The sequence below is a fragment of the Elephas maximus genome, chromosome 26, assembly GCF_024166365.1.
Source record: "Elephas maximus indicus isolate mEleMax1 chromosome 26, mEleMax1 primary haplotype, whole genome shotgun sequence".
Taxonomy (NCBI): domain Eukaryota; kingdom Metazoa; phylum Chordata; class Mammalia; order Proboscidea; family Elephantidae; genus Elephas; species Elephas maximus.
The window spans coordinates 26,041,474-26,064,127 of record NC_064844.1 but is presented as its reverse complement, the minus strand read 5'-3'; the positions used below and the strand labels follow the sequence as shown (position 1 = coordinate 26,064,127).

Genomic DNA, 22,654 nt, shown 5'->3' with positions numbered 1-22,654 from the left:
GAAGAGGCTGCTACAGCCCAGAGAGGACAATGGTATGTATAATGGGGATTTTGTGCATTGTGGCCCCTATCAATTCTCTCGTCTACACAGGTAGAGATAGTATCTTGGATAATATTAATTTCAAGATCCAAGTATAATACTGTATTAGGTCACATTTCTAAACCATGAATATTTGAATTTAATATGTTATATATTGATACATGCTTAAACCCCGGTGGTATAGTGATTAAGAGCTATGGCTGCTAACCAAAAGGTCTGCAGTTCCAATCCACCAGGCACTTCTTGGAAACTCTGTGGGACAATTCTACTCTGTCCTATAGAGATGCTATGAGTCGGAATCCACTCAACGGCAAGGGGTTTGGTGTTTTTTTTTCTTTTTTTTTTGATACTGTACGTAGAGCCCTGGTGGTGCAGTGGTTAAGAGCTTCAGCTGCTAAGCAAAAGGTGGGCAGTTCAAGTCCACCAGCCACTCACTGGAAACCCTATGGGGCAGTTCTACTCTGTTCTGTAGGGTCACTATAAGTCAGAATCAGTATGAGTCAGAATCAACTTGGCGGCAATGGGTTTGGTTTGGTATACTGTACATGGGGCTCTGGTGGTACAGTGGTTAAGAGATGTGGTTGCTAACCAAAAGCTTGGCAGTTAAATCCACCAGCTGCTGCTTGGAAACTGTATGGGGCATTTCTACGGTGTTCTGTAGGGTCGCTATGAGTTAGAATCAACTCGACGGCAGTGGGTTTGGTTTTTTGGTTTTATACTGTACATAGATTCAGCCATCTATAAATACCAGTTTACCTGTCTGATTTTTAAAAGTTGCACTAGAAAATATTTACACTGTGGTCAAGCTAATGAGTTAACCTAATGTGCAATTCTGTCTTTTCAGTTTAAAGATGAAGTAGAGTTTATTTGGCGGTTAGCTCGTGCTTATGGGGACATGTATGAGTTATCTACAAATACACAAGAAAAGAAGCATTATGCTAATATTGGTAAGTATCTTTTAAAGATTAATGTCCTCAAGTGGCAATTGTAATCTGCAATAGACCACTAATGAATTTGAATTAAATTTTCTTAAAACCAATATGTTTAATCTATTTTAATATATCCTGGTACCAAAAAAAAAATATGTATATATATATATATATATATATATGCACACACACACAACCTCAGGACAGAAAAAAACATTTTTGGAACTAAAGTATGGTTTCTTAAGAAAAATGAATGCGTTAGAATGTTGTCAGGTGTCAAGTCAATTCCAACTCTTAGCGACCCCGTATGACAGTAGAACAGTAGAACTGCCCCATAGAGTTTTCTAAACCAAAAACACCAAAGCCATTGTCATGGAGTCTATTTCAACTCATAGCGACCCTACAGGACAGAGGAGAACTGCCCCACATGATTTCCAAGGAGCGCCTCGTGGATTAGAACTGCCAGCCTTTTGGTTAGCTGCCGTAGCTCTTAACCACTATGTCACCAGGGTTTCCAAAGACCCCAGAGTTTTCTAGGCTGTGATATTTATTGCCAGGTCATTCTCCTGCAGAGCCAACAGTGGGTTTGAACCCCGGACTTTCAGGTTAGCAACCAGAGCATTTAACCATTGCGCCACCAGGGCTCTTTGCATGTTAGAATAAGCAAATGAAAAAACTTAAATTTCAGTTTTAAGAGTTATAAAATCAGACACAAGACTTCAAGTGATAGTGTTTGAGAAACAATAATAGGCAGAGAGGACAGCTGTCTTCAGCAGTAGTCCTTGGTCACAGTTAAAATAACACGCCCTCCTTCCGGTAACATATTACATTACTGTAGGCGCCACAAAGAAGTAACCTCTAGGTACGTCAAAGAAATCCCATTGTAACTTTAGTTCCTGTGTTTTTTTCAGAATTTATCTTGACAAACAAGACAAAACAAGGTTAGCTTAGAGTTAATACTTGTTTAAGCTGAGTGATGGGTACATGTTGGTTCTTCATACTGTCCTCTATACTTTTTGTCTGTTTGAAATTCTTAAATTAAAAAAAAAAAAAAAGCCAGAATGTTGAATCATTTTTTTTTTTTTTTTAAATCTCACCTTAACTCTTACCTGGATATCAAAACTTTTTCTTATAAAACCCCCTTAACTGCCATCTCTCTGAGATTGAGAGTAGTAGTTTGACATCAAAACCTCATTAATTCTTTTTTTTTATTTCAAAGTCATCTCTTTTCCAGGTTTTCCTTCTCTAAGATAGCATGAGGAAGAAGAAACAGCAAGAAGGAAAATGATACTACATATCTCCTCTTAGTCTAGTTCCCTCTTTTTATTCCCAAGAAGAAAGTATTGCCAAACTTCACATGTATTACAAACTCCACAAGTAGGTTTCCTTGCCAATTGGCCTCTGCACTTTAATTTTTCTCCCCTGGGAAGGAGGATGAGGTAATTCCGCTGACCTTCTTGTTTTACAGATTCATCATTGGCTTGGGGAGGGGACAGTTTTTCTGTAGCAATCAATCTCTCAGGCTGTATACAAAATGGAATTCCAGAGAAGAGATTAACTGCAGAGTAAATAAAAAGTTAACCAAAGAAAACAAACTAATTTATTTTCAAATCTACTGAGAAAAGCAAAGCCTGTCTATGTAAACTATTCCAGTGTTCTTCATTATTAAACACATTTTTTTCTTAAGCACTTGCTTGAGAAACCTGAGCATTGTGTCAGGAGGTAGGAATATGATAACTTTGTGGCTTTTGAGGTAGTATTATTCAAATAATCTTAGGTATAAAGAAACAAAAAGAGTATCCTTAAAGGAAATGCCTGGTATTAAGAGAGTACATAATGGGAAGGAGGATATGATGGCAGAGCGAGGTCGATGTAGGGAAGTCTGCCTTCAGAAGTAACCGTTTCACGCAGGGAAAATCACTTTGGATCTTTATATTTAAATGGAGTAGGAGTTTAATTGAGTTAATGCATGAGATGGCGAAAATGGAAAAGAAAAGCTGGAGGAAGTTTGGGGGCAAGGATGGAGCTTAGGATTGGAATAGAGTGTATCTGAAAAAAAGAAAGATTTATGGTGCCAAAGAAAAAGCAGTAAAGCCTCAGACGTGTAAGTGTTCATTCAGATATTGAAATATATTTTTAAAGATTCTCTCCATTTAAGAAATATTTATTCAGAATTACTCTGTCCAGGGTCAATGTTTAAATGAGGGGACAAGGGAGGGAGAGGAAGGAGAGGTGAGTGATTTAAATATGAGTAAGATGACCCTACACACTCAAGGAAGAGATCAATATGGAGACAACCAACTATCATACAGTGTAAAATTAGTACTAAGCATGTGGCAAAGTAACGACAGAGTCCGTTGGAGCTGAGAACAAGGCAAAGGATGTGGACAAGCCATTGAAGGATACTGAAATTCAGTATGGGGAGAAGAAGTGCCAATGTTATCCCTCTTTGTCATATGACGGACACTGTTAGGCTAAGGGAATACTTAATCACTGGAGAGTACAGAATTCTTTCATAAAACTCAAAGTGGGATACACTATGCAGTATGTCTTCTGAAGCACCACAACTGGTCAAAACTTGCATTCCAAGTGAAATATGAATCTTATATCTTAAAAGGAACATAACTATAATTTTCATAATTAAGTGATTGATATGAATGCCTCAGATAGGTTACAAAATAGTATCCTGTAAGAGAAGCAGCTTTCTCTTTAAGCTACAGTTGTATAAGTAGGTGTACCCGTCTTTATTCTACCTAGCTTCCTTTTATATTTCTATATTTTATTTATATGTGTACCGATAGAATTTCCTCTTCATAGGCTTGTGGTAGTCAGCTAAAAGCTGTTGCTCATTTGGCAATACAGCCGAAATGGTGGTTGAATTTTTAATGTTTGTACGTTAAAGAGTATTTATGTTTATCGTTCATTTGAAAATTTCTAACTCCTTTAATATGTCCACAGTGGAACATCAGTTATTATTAAAATGCTTCACTTTTTATTTTTTTTCCAGTTTATGTAGATTTCTGCAAGGGCATTCTCTTAATGAATGGAGCTATAGGGTATCACCTTAACAAATAAACAGGACAGTAGTTTTAGAATTAAAACATCCTTATTTATAAAGATTATCTCAACCACTTATTTAGAAGAGCATTTTGCAGGTCATTGGGTATTTTGGTCAAAATTGGAGCAGGGAAAAAAAGGATGAAGGAGTAAAACAAAACGAACGCTTTGGAGAAAGATTTTCAGAATGCAGTTCTGTTTTGTTGCGAGCATTTTGATTTTTCTACCCATTAGACAAACCTCTCCCTAATTATTGAATTATTAAAAGGTATTCTAAAACTAAATAAAATGATTTGGGGCAATCATTTATGTCACTGAGCCTGTTCATTATCATGATTAATGAGAGAGCTTCTCTGGGAAGCCTTTTCTTACTCCAGGGTGCTCTGCTGTGCTCTGTTTATACCTCGCTTATTTTTTGCATATAATTTGTTTATGTAGCTGCTGCCTATTGGACTATGAGCTCTTGGAGGTCAAAGATTGTGTCTTAATTTGATTTTTTATTCCTAGAAGCTCACACGATGGGGCAATTAGTAGGCCCTCAGCAATGTTTGTTGAAGTGATGACAGAATCTCTATTATGATTTTAAATAATGGTTGAAGGACTTGCCTGGCCCTTGGCTAAATCACTTAGTCCAGTAGGTCTCAAACTTGAACGTGCAGTAGAATCATAGAGGCTCACTAAAAAACGGATTGCTGGACCCGACTTTGAGTATTTCCGATCAAGGAGGTCTCCCAAGTAGCTGAAAATTTGCTCTTCTAACAAGTTTCTAAGTGACACCCTTTCTTCTGTCCTGGGACCATAGTTTGAGAATTACCAACTGAACTGAACAATTTGTTCCTACCAACTCACAGAAAGGTACTAAGTATAAGCACATTTATTTTTCAGGAAAAACCTTGGGTGAAAGAGCTATTACGGTAGCACCCACGAATGGATATTGTCATCTGTGGTAAGCATACATGATTCAGGCAGTATTTTAAAATTCTAATATGCCACTTTACAAATTACAATAGATTTTTTAATATTATTGACTCAGTTTACCCGTGAGTCACATTTAAGAATATATTTAGTAGATAGCACAGTACTATTCTTTTTCTGTTTGTTCTCATGTATTTTTCATTATGCATATTTTAAATTTATTTAAGGTAAATTTTCATTGAAGATTTCTCAAGTGAATATACCAAGTCAAATGGTTTCGAACATAAATTTCAGTTAAGAATGGTTTAACATAGCATTTTGCTTGAAGACAACTAAAATGATGTAGAAAGAATGCTGTGAAGAATAAAATACCTTAAAATGTTCTATATATAAAAAATAGTATGTTTAAATAGATAATATTTAGTTGTAAAGAATTTCCAAATTATTTTAATATAATTTCATAAATTATATTTTCATATATTATAATTTCATATCTAATAATATGTACATTACTAAATATAAATGTCTCTCCATATTATTTAGATCTTTAATATCTTAGAGCAGTGTTTTGGAGCTTTCAATGTACAAATCTTGAACTTCTTTTGTTAAATTTATTCGTAAGTATTTTTGTTCTTTTTGATACTATTGTGAATGGAATTGCATTCTTAATTTCATTTTAGGAGTGGTCATTGTAACATATAAAAAATATAATTGATTTTGCTGTATTATATTGATTTTTTTAAACCTGTGGCATTGTTAAACATGTTTATTAATTCTAGTTGTTATGTTTTTTGTATTTTCCTCTTTTGCACTGACCCTATACTCTGCCAAGCATGATGTCCTTCTCCAGGGACTGATCCCTCCTGACAGCATGTCCAAAGTGTGTAAGATGCAGTCTCACCATCCTTGCCTCTAAGGAGCATTCTGGCTGCACTTTTTCTAAGACAGATTTGTTCGTTCTTTTGGCAGTCCATGGTATATTCAATATTCTTCACCAACACCACAATTCAAAGGCGTCAACTCTTCTTCGGTCTTCGTTATTCATCGTCCAGCATTCCCATGCATGTGATGTGATTGAAAATACCATGGCTTCGATCAGGCACACCTTAGTCTTCAAGGCGACATCTTTGCTTTTCAACACTTTAAAGAGGTCCTTTGCAGCAGATTTACCCAATGCAATGCGTCTTTTCATTTCTTGACTGCTGCTTCTGTGGCTTTTGATTGTGGATCCAAATAAAATGAAATCCTTGACAACTTCAGTCTTTTCTCCATTTATCATGATGTTGCTCATTGGTCCAATTGTGAGGATTTTTGTTTTCTTTATGTTGAGGTGCAATCCATACTGAAGGCTGTGGTCTGTGATCTTCACTAGTAAGTGCTTCAAGTCCTCTTCACTTTCAGCAAGCAAGGTTGTGCCATCTGCATATTGCAGGTTGTTACTGAGTCTTCCTCCAATCCTGATGCCCCATTCTTCTTCATATAGTCCAGCTTCTCGTATTATTTGCACAGCATACAGATTAAATAGGTATGGTGAAAGAATACATCCCTGACACACACCTTTCCTGACTTTAAACCAATCAGTATCCCCTTGTTCTGTCCGAACAACTGCCTCTTGATCTATGTAAAGGTTCCTCAGGAGCACAATTAAGTGTTCTGGAATTCCCATTCTTCTCAATGTTATCCGTAATTTGTTATGATCCACACAGTCGAATGCCTTTGCATAATCAGTAAGCCACAGGTAAACATCCTTCTGGTATTCTCTGCTTTCAGCCAGGATCCATCTGACATCAGCAATGATATCCCTGGTTCCACATCCTCTTCTAAAAATGGCCTGAATTTCTGGGAGTTCCCTGTCGATACACAGCTACAGCTGTTTTTGAATGATCTTCAGCAAAATTTTGCTTGTGTGTGATATTAATGATATTGTTCTGTAATTTCCACATTCAGTTGGATATGAGAATAGGCATAAATATGGATCTCTTCCAGTCAGTTGGCCAGGAAGCTGTCTTACATATTTCTTGGCATAGACCAGTGAACACCTCCAGCGCTGCATCTGTTCGTTGAAACATCTCAATTGATATTCCATCAATTCCTGGAGGCTTGTTTTTCGCCAATGCCTTCAGAGCAGCTTGGACTTCTTCCTTCAGTACCATCGGTTCCTGTTCATATGCCACCTCTTGAAACGGTTGAATATAGACTAATTCTTTTTGGTATAATGACTCTGTGTATTCCTTCCATCTACTTTTGTTGCTTCCTGCGTCGTTTAATGTTTTCCCCATGGCATCCTTCACTATTGCAACTCAAGGCTTGAATTTTTTCTTCAGTTCTTTCAGCTTGAGAAACGCCAAGTGTGTTCTTTCCTTTTGGTTTTCCATCTCCAGCTCTTTGCACATGTAATTATATACTTTACTTTGTCTTCTCAAGAGGCCCTTTGAAATCTTCTGTTCAGTTCTTTTACTTCATCAATTCTTCCTTTTGATTTAGCTGCTCAACGCTCAAGATCAAGTTTCAGAGTCTCCTCTGACATCCATCTTGGTCTTTTCTTTCTTTCTTGACTTTTCAATGACCTCTTGCTTTCTTCATGTATGATGTCCTTGATGTCATTCCACAACTCGTCTGGTCTTTGGTCACTAGTGTTCAATGTGTCAAATCTATTTTTCAGATGGTCTCTAAATTCAGGTGGGATATACTTAAGGTCATATTTTGGCTCTCGTGGACTTGCTCTGATTTTCTTCAGCTTCAGCTTGAACTTGCATATGAGCAATTGATGGTCTGTTCCACAGTCGGCCCCTGGCCTTGTTCTGACTGATGATATTGAGCTTTTCCATCGTCTCTTTCCACACATGTAGTCAGTTTGATTTCTGTGTGTTCCATCTGGCGAGGTCCATGTGTATAGTCACTGTTTATGTTGGCGAAAGAAGGTATTTGCAATGAAGAAGTCGTTGGTCTTGCAAAATTCTGTCATTCGATCTCCAGCATTGTTTCTATCACCAAGGCCATATTTTCCAACTAGTGATCCTTCTTCGTTTCCAACGTTCGCATTCCAATCGCCAGTAATTATCAATGTGTCTTGATCACATGTTCGATCAATTTCAGACTGCAGCAGCTGATAAAAATCTTCTATTTCTTCATCTTTGGCCCTAGTGGTTGGTGTGTAAGTTTGAATAATAGTCATATTAACTGGTCTTCCTTGTAGGTGTATGGGTATTATCTTATCACTGACAGTGTTGTACTTCAGGATAGATTTTGAAACATTCTTTTTGACGATGAATGCAACACCATTCCTCTTCTAGTTGTCATTCCCAGCATAGTAGACTATATGATTGTCTGATTCAAAATGGCCAGTACCAGTCCATTTCAGCTCAGTAATGCCTAGGATATCAATGTTTATGTGTTCCATTTCATTTTTTGACGATTTCCAATTTTCCTAGATTCATACTTCGTACGTTCCAGGCTCCAATTATTAATGGATGTTTGCAGCTGTTTCTTCTCATTTTGAGTCGTGCCACATCAGCAAATGAAGGTCCCAAAAGCTTTACCCCATCCAAGTCATTAAGGTCGACTCTACTTTGAGGAGGCAGCTCTTCCCCAGTCATCTTTTGAGTGCCTTTCAACCTGGGGAGCTCATCTTTCAGCACTATATCAGACAATGTTCTGCTGCTATTCATAAGGTTTTCACTGGCTAATGCTTTTCAGAAGTAGACTGCTGGGTCTTTCTTCCTATTCTGGAAGCTCCGCTGAAATCTGTCCTCCATGGGTGACCCTACTGGTATCTGAATACCAGTGGCGTAGCTTCCAGCATCACAGCAACACGCAAGCCCCCACAGTACGCAAAGTGACAGACACGTGGGAGAGCGACCCTATAGATTATTAAATTTCCTCTTAAGCATTGCTTAAGGAGCCGTGGTGGCACAAGTGGTTAAGTGCTCGACTGCTAAGCAGCGGTTTGAACCTACCAGCTGTGCCGGGGGGAAAGATGTGACAGTGTGCTTCCATAGAGATTTATAGCCTTGGAAACCCTATGGGGCAGTTCTACTCTGTTATATAGGGTTGCTTTGAGTCGGTATTCGACTCACTGACAATGGGTTTGGTTTGTTTTGGTTTATCGAAGTCTCCAGCTCTTATTGTTAAGTGATCTATTTTTCCCTTCACATCTTTCAGTTTTTGCATCATGTATTTCCAGCCTCTGGTGTTAGGTGCATATATGATTATAACTGTTATATTTTCCTGACAAATTTACTATTTTTCATTATAAAGTATTCCTCTTTATCGCTAGTAACAGGTTTTGTCTTAAAGTCTATTTTGTCTGATTTTAGTATTGTCATTCCAGCTCTTTTATGGTTACTGTTTGCATGGTATACACCTTTTTCTATCATTTTACTTTCAACTTATTTATGTCTTTGAATCTAAAATAGGTTTATTGTAGAAGCATGTAGTTGGTTCTAATTTTTTTAATCCAGACTGACAATATCTGCTTTTTTTTTTTGTAATATTTAATCTACTCACATTTAATGTTATTATAGACATGGTAGAATTTACATCTGCCCTTTCCTGTTTGTTTTCTATATCTCTCATGTCTTTTTTGTTCTTTTGTTCTCCTTTACTACCATATTTTATATTAAAGATAATTTCTAGTGTACCATTTTAATTCCTTTGTTCATTTTTAACTTTGTCTTTGATATAATTTTAAGTGACTTTTCTATGGATTCCAATATGCACCTTAATTTATCACAATAGATACGTTAAAATGTAGAATATCTGCTCCAGTATAGGTCCATCCCCTCTTCCCTCCTTTGTGCTATTATCGTCATATATATTATGTCTATATATGTTCTAACCCAGACAATATCAGATTTATTGCTTTACAGACTCTTTTGTCTTTTAAAGACATTAAGAGAAAAAAATTATATGAAGTTTTTTATATTAACCTATATATTTATCATTTCTGGTACTCTTCGTTTTTTTTTTCTGTGAATTCAAGTACCATCTGGTATCACTTCCTTGCTCCAATATAACTCTATCTTCTCCCCCTCCTTTGCATTATTATTGTCACATATATTGCATCTTTGTGTGTTATCAGCTGAACAATACAATTCTATAATTCTTGTTTTATGCCATTGTACTTTTGATTAGTTGAGAGATAAAAAGAGAAAAATGTATTTATACTATCTTTTGTGATTACCTATGTAATTATGTTTACTGGTGCTGTTTGTTTCTGGAAGTGGACTTGAGTTACGATTTGATGTCACTTCTTGTCAGTCTAAAGAATTCCCGTTAGTATTTCTTGTAAGGTAGATATGCTGGGAACAAATTCTCTCAGTCTTTGTTTACCAGGGAATGTCTTTATTTCACCTTCATTTTGTGTTACATTTTATTAGTAAATAAAAACACCGGACACCTGGTTAAATCTGAATTTTATATAAACAATGTATAGTTTTTTTAGAATAAATATGATCCATGCAATGCCTCTCCTGCCTGCCTCTCCTTTTAGCCCTCTCTCTCTAAGTGGTGTCTCTGTCCTTTAGTGACTCAAGCCAGAATTCACCTCCTTGTAGCTTGACTCCTCCCTCTCACATTTCATCAAGTGCAAAAGCCTCATGAGTCTATGTCCTAAATTTATCTTAAATTACTCTCCACCTCCACTGTTATTTCTCTAATAGAGGTCACCATTATCTCTGACTTTAATGGCAACAGCTAGCTTCCAAATTAGTTTTCCTCTCTCCAACCTTGCTTCCAGTCACCCTAAAATCAAAAACCAAACCCATTGTCATTGAGTCCGTTCTGACTCATGGCTACCTCATGTACCACAGAGCAGAACTGCCCCCACAGAGTTCTCTTGGCTGTCATCTTCATGGAAGGGGTCCCTGGGGGTTGCAAATGGTTTGCGCTCAACTATTAACCCAAATGTTGGTGATTTGAACCCACCCAGTGACACCACAGAATAAAGACCTAGCAACCTGATTCTGCAAAGATGAGAGCCAAGAAAACTTCACAGGGCAACTCTACAACACATAGGGTTGCCACAGGTGGGAATCAACTCGACGACAATGGGTTAATCTTTACCGCCACCTACAGCAATCTAATTGCTATCTAAAATGCAAATTTAGTCATGTGAACCAGAAAGTAAGTTCAGTGAGGTCAGGATCAGGGTCTGTCTTTCTCACCTCTGCATCCTTGGTGACTTAGTGATTCATTCATTCAACAAACATTTATTGAGTCTATTTCATACTAAGAAATGTTCTAAGCACTAGAAATTCAGTATTGAATAAGACAGACAAGATCTCTGCCCTCGAGGAACTTAGATTATAGTGAGAGATGACAGGCAAAAGCAAACAAAAGCTAAACAAATGAAGCATAAGGTATGATGCAGATGCAACTTACGGTGTGGCAGAGTGACCAGTGGTCTGTTTTATATAAGGTGGTCAGGGAAAACTCCAAGGAAGTGAATTGAATGAATGGCTGTCTCTCTCCTCCCTATAACTTTTTCATGGATCTTTATTTCCTTCATGTGATCTACAAGGCCTTGATTTTTCTGGTTCTTATCTTTCTTGTTGCAAAGTTAATCTTTAGCCACTTTTGAGCATTCTGTACACTCTAGTCAATTTGAATTTCAGTTCCTCCTTCACAGTGGTGTGAGAACCACTTGGAGGATTGTTAAAACACAGATTACTGGGCCCCATACCTAGAGTTACTGATTCAGTAGATCTGGAATGGGGCTGAAGGATTTGCGTATATAACACACTCCCAAGTAATACCTATGGTGCTAGTCCAGGAACCGTATTTTCTTTTATTTTGGTAAAAGTATGCATGGCCAAAGATACACCATTTTTAACTATTTCTGCATGTACAATTCAATGGCATTGGTTATGTTCTTCAAATTGTGCTACCATTCTCATTATCCTTTTCCACATTATTCCACCACCATTATCTTAAAGTTGCTGCCCCCTAAGATTCCCATCTAACCTTTTGAGTTGCCATTGTCAATTTGATTTCACATAGATAATTCTTTAAAAGAGCACAGTGCTCAAAGCAGATGTACTTTACTATTAAAATAAGCTAGTTTTGGGTTGTAAGAAGACTTCAGGGGATAGTTTTGATTTAAGGTTTAAAGTTTAAAGATTATCTAAGGGCAGTAGTTTTGGGGACTCATCCAGCCTCAATGGCTCCAGAAAGTCTAGATTCCATTGAGAATTTGAAATTCTGTTGTACATTCCCCCCCGCCCACCCTTTTTATTAGAATTCTTCTATACAACCTTTGATCAAAATGTTCAATAATGGTAGCTGGCACCATCCAGTTCTTCTGGTTCATGGCAAGGAGGGTAGTTGTTTATGGAGACAACCAGATACACATTCAGTTTTCTCCTTTGATACCTGACTCTCCATCTTCCTCTGTTGCTTCAAATGAATGGAGACCAGTTGATGTACCTTGGATGGCTGCTTGCTAGCTTTTAAGACCCCAGTCATTGTGCCACGAACTAGGAGGTAGAACAGAAGTACTGAGAAACAATATCCATTTCATCTTCATTTTTGAAGGATAAACCCCTTTGCTGATAGTTTTGCTTTATATAGAATTCTTATTTGACAGGTTTTTTTTTTTTTTTAACATACTATATATATAGTTCCATTATCTTCTGGCCTCCATGGCTTCTAATGAGATGTCAGCTATTAATCGTGTTGTAGTTCTCTGTACATGTGAGTCTTTTTTGTTGTTGTTGTTCCTTGTTTTGCTCTGTTTTTTATCTTTGACTTCCAGCATTTTGACTATGTCTGCATGTAGATCTTCTTGTATCTACCCTACTTGTTTTTTAAACTTTTTAATTAATGTTTTTCATCAAATTTGGGAAGTTTGTAGACATTAATTTCCCTGAATTTTATTTATTTATTTATTTATTTCTCCCCTCCTACTGGTACTCCCATTATGCCTATATGGGCATGCTTAATAGTGTCCCACATTTCTCTGAGTCTCTGTTCATTTTTTCTTCATTCTGTTTTCTGGATTGTCTAGTGTCTATTGACCTATTTCCAAGTTTACTGATTCTTTCTTTTGCCAGCTCAAATCTTCTTACAGTCCCTCTAGTGAATTTTTCGTTTCATATGTTTGTACTTTCCAATTCCAGAATTTCTGTGTGGTTCTTTTTTATACTTTCTAGCTTTTTACTGTCATTCTTTATTTAATGACTCAGTGTCATATACTTTCCTTTAATTCTCTAAGCATGATCTCCTCTAGTTTTTTGAACATTTATAATAGCTGCTTTGAAGTCTTTAAGTCCAGCTTCTTGTCCCTTTCAGACATAGTTTCTGTCGGCTTTTTTTTCCTTTGTATGGGTCATAATTTTCTTATTTTTTTGCCTGTGTCCTTTTTTGGTTGAAAAGTGTCAATTTTAGATAATATGTTACAGAATCTCTGGATTCTGACTCTCCATAACACCCAGGGAGTTTTTGGTTTGTTTATCTGATTAGTGACTGCCTGGCCTAATTCTGTGGAGGCCATTTCCTCCCACACTATGCAGCCACTGATGACTCTTGTTTTGTTTTTCCTTGTTTTTGTTTTTAAGCCTGGCTTCTTTTGGTGAGCATACCTTAGCAATAAGCCAATAATTGGTCAGAAGGGGTGCTTAAACACCTTCAGCCATTAAGGATTCCACCTTTTGCCTGTGGATCATGTATAGCTCAGGGAATGCACTCAAAGTTTAGGCAATTTACAAGTCTGCTCTGGCTTTTACTTTCTTCTGCAAGGCATCAAATTTAGTTCAAGATTAATGACTCAGGATGCAGAGCCAACATGCTGCAACAGACAGAAGCACCATGCAGTCCCTCTTCAGCAAAGATAAAAAACTAAGTAAAACAGATGCAAACGTCAGTCCTGGAACCCAAAGCATCAAATGAAGGGTCAAAGAACTAGATCAAGCACTGAATGAAATAAGAAGTTCACAGAGAACTAGGATTGCTATGGCGTGGAGGTTCTCTACCAGCTAACATGGCACAGATTCGCCATCTTGGATTCAGCCACTAAGAACCACAGACAGGGAGTATGGGAAGGCAACTTCACAGAGCTCCCAACAGGAGACAGAACTCCCAGTAACCAGGGATGCACGTTTTCCCACCTCCTACCATTCTTCCCTCTATGCAGCCTCCACCACTTCCAGTGGGCCACACTGCTTGGTCAAAGAGATACCAGCTCACTGCCCCAAAGGCCAGTTCCCCCAATGTCATTTTGAAATTTTTTTGGCTTTTTTTTTTTCTTCTCTCTCCTCCTCTCCTTTCCCTCACCCAGCTAGACCCATGTGCCATCCTCACCCCTTCTCAATGGGCTGTGCCACACTGCTGGGCTAGAGAGCCACCCACATGGCCTCCCAGGTCCTGTGCCACCGCCACCAGCCGTCTCCCTCAGCACCATATTTTTTCTTTCTTTCTTTTCTCTCTTCCTTCCTTTCCTGTCTCCTGCTCACCTGCCACCTAGCCCCCTGTGCCATCCCCACCCCTTTTTGACAGGCTGTGCTGTACCACTTGGCTAGAGAGCCACCAGCACACAGCCTCCCCAGGTGCATGCCACCATTGGCCAGCTCCTTCAGTGCCATATTTTTTTGTTTTTGCTTTTTTCGTTTGTTTCTTCTCTCTCTCTCACTTCCTTCCTTTCCTTTCTCCCACCCACCTAGTCCCATGTGCCATCCCTATCCCTTTTCGAAGGGCTGTGCTGCACTGCTCAGCTAGAGAGCCACTGGCACACAGCCTCCTCAGATCCATGCCACCCCCACCAGGCAGCTCCCTCAGCACCATATTTTTTTTTTATCGTTGTTGTTTCCTTCTCCTTTCCTTTCCTTTCTCCTGCCCACCTAGCCCCATGCACTGCCCCAACCCTTCTCGACGGGCGATAATGCACTGCTCAGCTAGAGAACCACTGACACATGACCTCCTCAGATCTATGCTACCCCCACCGGCTGGCTCCTTCAGCACCATATTCATGTGTGTGTGTGTTTTTTTTTTTCCTGTATTATTATCTTTTTGTTTTTGCAAGGTTTTTTTTTTTGTTGTTGTTTGTTTCTTCTCCCTCTACCCCTTCCTTCCTTTCCTTTTTCCCACCCACCTAGCCCTGTGCACTGCTCCCACCCCTTCTTGAAGGGCCACACTACACCACTCGGCTAGAGACCCACTGGCACATAGCCTCTCAGGGTCTGTGCCACCCATGCAGGTCAGCTCCCTCAGTGCTGTCATTTTCACTTTTCTTTATCTTTCCCCTTCTCCCTTTTCCTTCTCCCTCCCACCTAGGCCTTGCGCTGCCTCCCTCCCTTCCTGAGGGGCTGTGCTGTGCTGCCCAGCAAGAGAGACACCAGCTCACTACCACCTCAATTCTGCCCCAACCCCAATGGCCAAGTCCCTCAGCATCACATTTATTTTTTGTTGTTGTTATTTTCAATTTTTTGTTTTTGTTTCTTCTTTTGCTTCTTTCATTTCCTTTCTCCCGTCAACCTAGCCCCATGCACTGCTCACACCCCTTCCCAACAGGCTGAGATGCACTGTTTGGCTAGACAGCCCCCAGCACATGGTCTCCCTGGCTCTGCCCCACCTCCAACCACTGAATCCTACCATGCTGCCATTTTATTTACTTTTTTCCTTCATTTTAGTTTGCTTTTTTCTACTTCTGTTTCTTTCTGTTCTTACTCTCACCCACTTAGCTCTCCACATCACATCCTCTCCCTTCCCTCTGGCCCATCTGCACCATGCGCTGAGCACCGCAACCCCAAGTGACACCAACATGGACACCCAGGCCCCTATATTCTGTCCCACACTGCCCCCCGACCCAGGCCTACTGGCCCCAGTTTGTACCATAAAGGACTGATCCCTGCCCTTCCCCCTGGCAGGACCTGCCTGCTGCACCATAGCTGAGTGACTGGCCCTGCCCACTTGGACAAGGTGGTGAGAAGTATCAAGCTCACAGAAGAGCAAGCAACAAAATGCACGCAGCTCGCCTGCCTGGCATAACCAAATAAAACAACAGGATGAAACAAACAAATCTACAATGAATAAATGAAGAAAATAATCCCTGAAATATCCTGGAGACAGCAGACAACATCAAAACACAAAAATACAGGACAGAATGGCTACAGTAAGTTACCAAAATAAAACACCAGATGACCTTCCAGTAGAAGAAAAGGCATGGGAACTACCTGATAAGGAATTCAAAAGTCTAATATTCAGGGCCTTCCAAAAGATTAGGAAAGAGATGAAGAAAAATGCAGAGAAAATCATGGAAAATATGGACAAAATTAGGGAAAACAGACAGTGCAATGGAAGAGTTCAGAAAAACAATACAGGAACAAAATGTCAAAACCTAGAAATCATACAAAACCAGCAATTGGAAATCCAAAAGATAAATAACAAGATTTCAGAAATGGACAGTGCAATAGAAGGTTTAGGAACGAATTTAAAACAATGGAAGACAGAATCAATTAAATTGAAGACAAATCCTTAAATACCACTTTGTTTGAGGAAAAATCAGAGGAAAGAATAAAGAAAACCTGAGAATGATGTAGGATACAATCAAGGGCAAAAATAGGTGTGTTATCAGAGTTCCAGAACAAGGGGAGAAAATGGAAAACATGGAGAGGATCATTGATTTGCTGACAGAAAACTTTCTTAATATGAAAGATGAAAAGCTGACCATCCAAGAAGCTCACTGAACCCCATATAGGGTAGATCCCGAAAGAAATTCACCAAAAGATATCATAATCACATTTGCCAAAACCAAAGACAAAGAATCCTGAAAGCAGCTCAAGAAAATTGCAAAGTCATGTACAAAGGGGAACCATAAGACTAAGGTCTCATTACTCGGCAGAAACCATGTAGATAAGAAGCCAATGGGATGACATATATAAAACCTTTAAAGAAAAGAACTGCCAACCAATAATAATATATCCTGCAAAACTGTCATTCAGATATGACTGCAAAACTAGGACATTTCCAAGTAAACAGAAATTAAGGAAATGTGTAAAAATCAAAACAAGCTTTAAAAAATTATTAAAGGGAGTCCTTCAGTTAGAGAACCAACAACATCAGACAACAACCTGAATCTAGGACACAGGGCAGCATCAGCCAAAAACCAACCTAGGCAATGAACTCTCAAGGATAAAACAAAACTAAAAGATTTACAACCAGAGACTTAATCTGTAGATGACAACAATGTCAAAACAATAAAAGAGGGAATAAATGGTGTAGGTATTGACCTTTCAAATGGAGAGGAAATCAAGGTGATATCAAGTAATAAAAGATTGGTTTAAACTTAGGAAAAGAGAGGTCAATTTCAACGTAACCACAAAGAAAGTTAACAAACCTACTCACCGAAATAAAGAAGAAAAACATAAAGATTCAGTAAACACAAAACTTACAAAAAGGACAGAAAAGAATATCCAGAAAAGAATTTAAAACAGGAGAATAAGAGGAACAAAGAAAACATCAGTACCACACACCAAAAAAAAAAAAAGCACTACAAAATGACAGCAATAAATTCACACCTATCGATAATCAAATTGAAAGTAAATGGCTTAAACGCACCCATAAAGAGACAGTGGCAAAATGGATTAAAAAAAAAAAAAAGGACCCATCAATATGCTGTCTGTAAGACACACCTTAGAAACAAAGACATAAATATATTACAAAATCAAAGAATGGAAAAATATATATCAAGCAAACAGCAACCAAAGAAGAACAGGAGTGGCAATACTAATCTCAGATAAAATAGACTTTAAAACAAAGTCCACCATAAAAGACAAAGAAGGACATTATATAATGATTAAAAGGACAATCCACCAGGAGAACATAACCATCATAAATATCTACATACCCAATGACAGGGCTCCGAAATACATAAAACAAACTCTAACAGCACTAAAAGGAGAAACTGGCAGTTCCACAGTAATAATAGAAGACTTCAAAACACTACTCTCAGTGAAGGGCAGAATTTCTAGAAAGAAACTCAACAAAGGTACAGAAGATCTAGAGGCCACAATCAACCAACTTGACCTCATAGACATATATAGAACACTCCACCCAACAGCAGCAAAGTATACATTCTTTTCCAATGCACATGGAACGCTGTCCATAATAGACTACATCTTAGGCCACAAAGAAACCCTCAACAAAATCCAAAACATTGAGGTAATACAAAGCATATTCTCTGATCACAATGCCAAAACAGTAAAATGAATAACAGGAAGAGCAGGTAAAAATAAACAAATAGGTGGAAATTGAATAACACCTTGCTTAAAAGCCAGTGGGTAATAGAAGAAATCAAAGATGGAATTAAAAAATTCCTAGATTAAACAAGAAGGAAAACACATCCTACCAAAACCTTTGGAACACAACAAAGGCAGTGCTCAGAGGTCAATTTATAGCAATAGATGCACACTACAAAAAAAGAAGGGACAGAATCAAAACAAGAGAAGAGATTGAAGAGTAAAAAAAAAAAAAACCTCCGAACAAAAAAAAAAGTCCTGGCCCAGATGGCTTCACTGGAGAATTCTACCAAACATTGAGAGAAGAGCTCACACCAGTACTACTGAAACTATTTCAGAACATAGAAAAGGAAGGGATACTACCAAATTCATTCTATGAAGCCAGCATTACCTTGATACTTGATACCAGGCACAGACACTACAAAGAAAGAAAATTACAGACCAACTTCTCATGAATATAGATGCAAAAATTCTCAACAAAATTCTAGTCAGTAGAATTCAGCATATCATAATATACCACCACCAAGTATGCATAGGTGGTTCAACATTAGAACGTCAATCAACGTAATCCACCACATAAAACAAAGGGATCACATGATCATCTCAATCAACACAGAAAAGGCATTCAATAAACACCCATTCCTATAAAAGCTCTCAATAAAACAGGCATGGAAGGCAGGTCAGAGAGCGGGGCTTTTTGCTTACGCTGGATTCTGCATCTGGATCCTGTTCATCTGACCTCAGGTTCTTGTGACTTGAACTAGCTGCTTACTTGCCTGCTGATCTTGAGATTCATCGATCTTCACAGCCTGTGAGCAAGAGCCTTGCTCTTTGACCTGAGGATCTTGGGTTCACCAGCCCCTGAGGCTAGGCAAATCAGGAAAAGCCTCCAGCCTGACCCACAGGCTTGGGACATTCCAGTCTCTACAGCCGTGTGAGCCATTTCCTTGATATAACCAAAACCAAACCCAACCCAGTGCCGTCGAGTTGATTCCAACTCATAGTGACCCTACAGGACAGAGTAGAACTGCCCCGTAGAGTTTCCGACGAGCGCCTGGCAGATTTGAACTGTCGACCCTTTGGTTAGCAGCCGTAGCACTTAACCACTACACCACCAGGGTTTCCATATACCTTGATATAAATCTCTCTCTATATATATTTATACACTTTACTGCTTTTGCTTCTCTATAGAATTCTGTTTAAGACAGTATTACAATTATAAAACACAAATAAGAAATATATGGTTTTAAGTTATTATGATTCCCTTTGTTTTAGTTGCATTTTTATAACATTTTTAAGTCCCATTTAGCACTGTCTACGCCCAAATAAAAGCATCTTAGGTGCTAAGAACATATAATATTAACTGTATGTATTATGACCCTCCCCCCAGCCTTTTTTTGTAGGTGTCATTGAGTTGATTCTGACTCATAGTGAGCCTATAAGATGGAGTGGAACTGCTCCATAAGATTTCTTAGGATGAAATCTTTACAGAAGCAAGTTAACAGGTCTTTTTTTTTTTTTTTTTTTCAAACCACTCACCTCTTGTTTAGCAGCAAAGTGCTTAATCATTGTACCACCAGGGCTCGTCAGTCCTAGGTTTCCAGAAATCCACCCCTCTTTTCGGGTTGTTTTATTTCTCTAGGTGGCACTCTTAGCTAAAGTCTCTCTCAGAATGGCTTCCTGTCTACAAAGTCCACATTTGTCCCACAGAAATTCATTTTGGCCCCACTTAACTGCAGTCCATTCTCCCAAAGCAGAACCTGTGTGTTTACTCTGTCATCACCAGGGGGAGCTCCAGTCACAAACTCACCTCTTAAGATTTTCCTGGGCAGGAGCCAGATAATATTTTATGTCCTTCCAACTACAAGGGAAATATGCCAAAATACGAATAGTTCTTTGTAAGCTGCTCTCACTTGACACTTGTCTTAAGATGAGATGTAAGCCTAGCCCCTCCCCTCACCCATGAGAAGGTGGGGGATAGAACCCACAGCACCCTGACAGCTCTGCCCACAGAAATTCTCACTCCCAGTGTCTTCCTCTTCCCAGTGAATTCTTTGCCTTCTCTTGTATAGCCTGGAGATGGGTGAGGGGCTAAGCCTGCCAGAACCTTAGCATGACTTCCTTAGCATGTCATGCGTGGATGATAGAGCATCTTGCTTTACGAATTGCAGTACCTAATACACAAAGTGTTGTTCGTGCCTTTGAAGCCCCTGCCAAAACTACAGGAGAAAGAAAGGTTATTTTGCAGTTAACATCTTGGTATATCTTTAAAATCACTTCTCCAGTATATAAGGGTCTTAGCTATTATTTCTATAGCCAAGCTTATCTGTTGTTGTTGTTGTTAGTTGCCGTCTGGTCGATCCTGACTCGGTGCAACCGCACACGTGCAGAGTAGAACTGCTTCATAGGGTTTTCAAGGCTGTGACCTTTCTGAAGTGGATTGCCAGGCCTGTCTTCTGAGGTGCCCCTGGGTGGGTTCAAACCACCAACCTTTCAGCTGGTAGTTCCGTGTTTGACCATTTGTGCATAGGGACTTAACCATTTGTGCCTAGGGACTTAACCATTTGTGCCTAGGGACTCCATAATATGTACTAATAAATTGACTTATGTATGTGTTAAGGTACTTCTGCTCTTCTGTTTGTAGTGGTAACTGTGATGAATTTGTACTGATCAAGACACAATCTCTTTCTTGATCTCCTTTGATATGGGAAGTGTTTGGGAGCTGGTTAGCCACATTAGGATGCAGAAACAACACCCAAGTGCTGCTCTTTACTCTGAGCTTCTCCTCTTCCTCCTGGGTTGTTCGTCCTCTGCTGTCCTCTTCCTTCTCCCATACATGCATCTGCACCCATGAAGAATCACATTAAAAATGTACATTTGATTCGAGGACATTTAACAGTGTGAGTTTCCAAATTCTCACAGAGGAACAATGTCGAACCTTCTCCAAGGGCTTCGTAAGGACCTCCAAATCTATCCTGTGCGGATAGATCATGCTTAACTCTTCCCTAGTGGGCTGCCCTGTCTGTCTTGCACTAATCAGACTACTTCTCTTTTGTTCTTTTGTTTTTGTTTTTTCGCACTTCTTGTTGTGAACTAATTGCTTTGTTTATAGCCATGGAATTTACCCCAAGGTTAAATTTTATCAACATACACATAGAATAATGATCAAATTGTATTTCCCATGATTTCTTATTCATTATCAGTTTTTAATTTTAAAAAAAATCAAATTGTAATCAGTTGATTAAAATTTAATACACCTGAATGTCAATTATATCTGAATTCTTAGAATGTATTATACCGTATGTTTATGCAAATAATGTGTGCCTTCTACATTTGTTTGCAAACCACATCCTTCCCCTGAGAGGTATTTTTGTAAGTGCACTGATTTTTTTCACAGCAACAGGTAGAAAACGTGCATTATCTGAATAAAAATATAGTATCTACTGAATATAAGAGTTCTCATTCAATTAAATAGTAGAGGTCTAAAAAAATGATGGAAAAGAAATTTAAACTTTGACTTGAGAAACAGTTGGTAAAATTTAGGTTAGCTATTTCAATAATTAATTGTAATAAAATTTTGAGAAAAGATCTTATTCTGCCAAAATTTTTATCAGAATGTTAAGATGTTAATAAAGCATTTTTTTCATTCATTCAGCATAAATGGCAAACTGTGGTCAGCAGGCCAAATCCAACTCCCTGTTTTTGTAAATAAAGTTTTATTGAAACATAGCCATGCACATGCATTTGTGCAAAGTGACAGAGTTGAGTAGTTAGAGCAAAGACTGTCTGGCCCCAAAGCATAAAACATTTACTATCTGACCCTATAGCAAAAGTTTGCAGACTTCTACTTTGCAGTGTTATGTGATGGTTTGTAAGCTTCAGTTTGAAACAAAAGATAAAATCTTTAGGGATAATTATTGTGAAGGATAGGAATCTCTGGGTGGCACAAACGGTTAAGTGCTCTCCTATTGACAAAAAAGCTGGTAGTTCAAACCCACCCAGAAGTGCCCTGGAAGAAACACCTAGTGATCCGCTTCCAAAAGGTCATAGCCTTGAAAACCCTATGGAGCAGTTCTACTCTGCAACACATGGGGCTGCCATGAGTTGGTTGATTGAACAGCAACTGGTTTGGTTTTTATTGTAAAGGATTAATATTTAGGGAATATTAATTTTAAAGGCTTGTTTTCTATATTCACCTTTTCTAAAATGAAACTGCTTCGTAACTTTAACATTGCATAAACTTTCTATAATATTCTGTTGCTTTTATTATACCAGCCTAAAATACTTCTGAAATCTAGAGAGTAAAGTTACAAATGGATTTGCAGTTTGTTGGCCAAATGGGCCTGACCCTAATTATAAATAATGTCTTACAAATTTGTTGTGGTCTACTGTTCACAAATTACATCCACATGCCTTGTAGCATTGATTCACAGGATAGCCTGTTTCCACTTTACAGATGGAGTAAACAAAGCACTGTGTGTGTGT

At 38.5% G+C, this 22,654-nt stretch overlaps 1 protein-coding gene across 1 annotated transcript in view; it reads left to right on the top strand.

The window, feature by feature from the left end:
• RMDN2 (regulator of microtubule dynamics 2) overlaps positions 1–22,654 on the top strand; it is a 117,722-nt gene that overhangs the window by 54,039 nt on the left and 41,029 nt on the right. The window contains exons 4-5 of the mRNA XM_049870451.1: positions 884–986; positions 4,911–4,971. Coding sequence (XP_049726408.1) covers positions 884–986; positions 4,911–4,971 — 164 coding nt within the window. The remainder of the gene's footprint in view (positions 1–883; positions 987–4,910; positions 4,972–22,654) is intronic.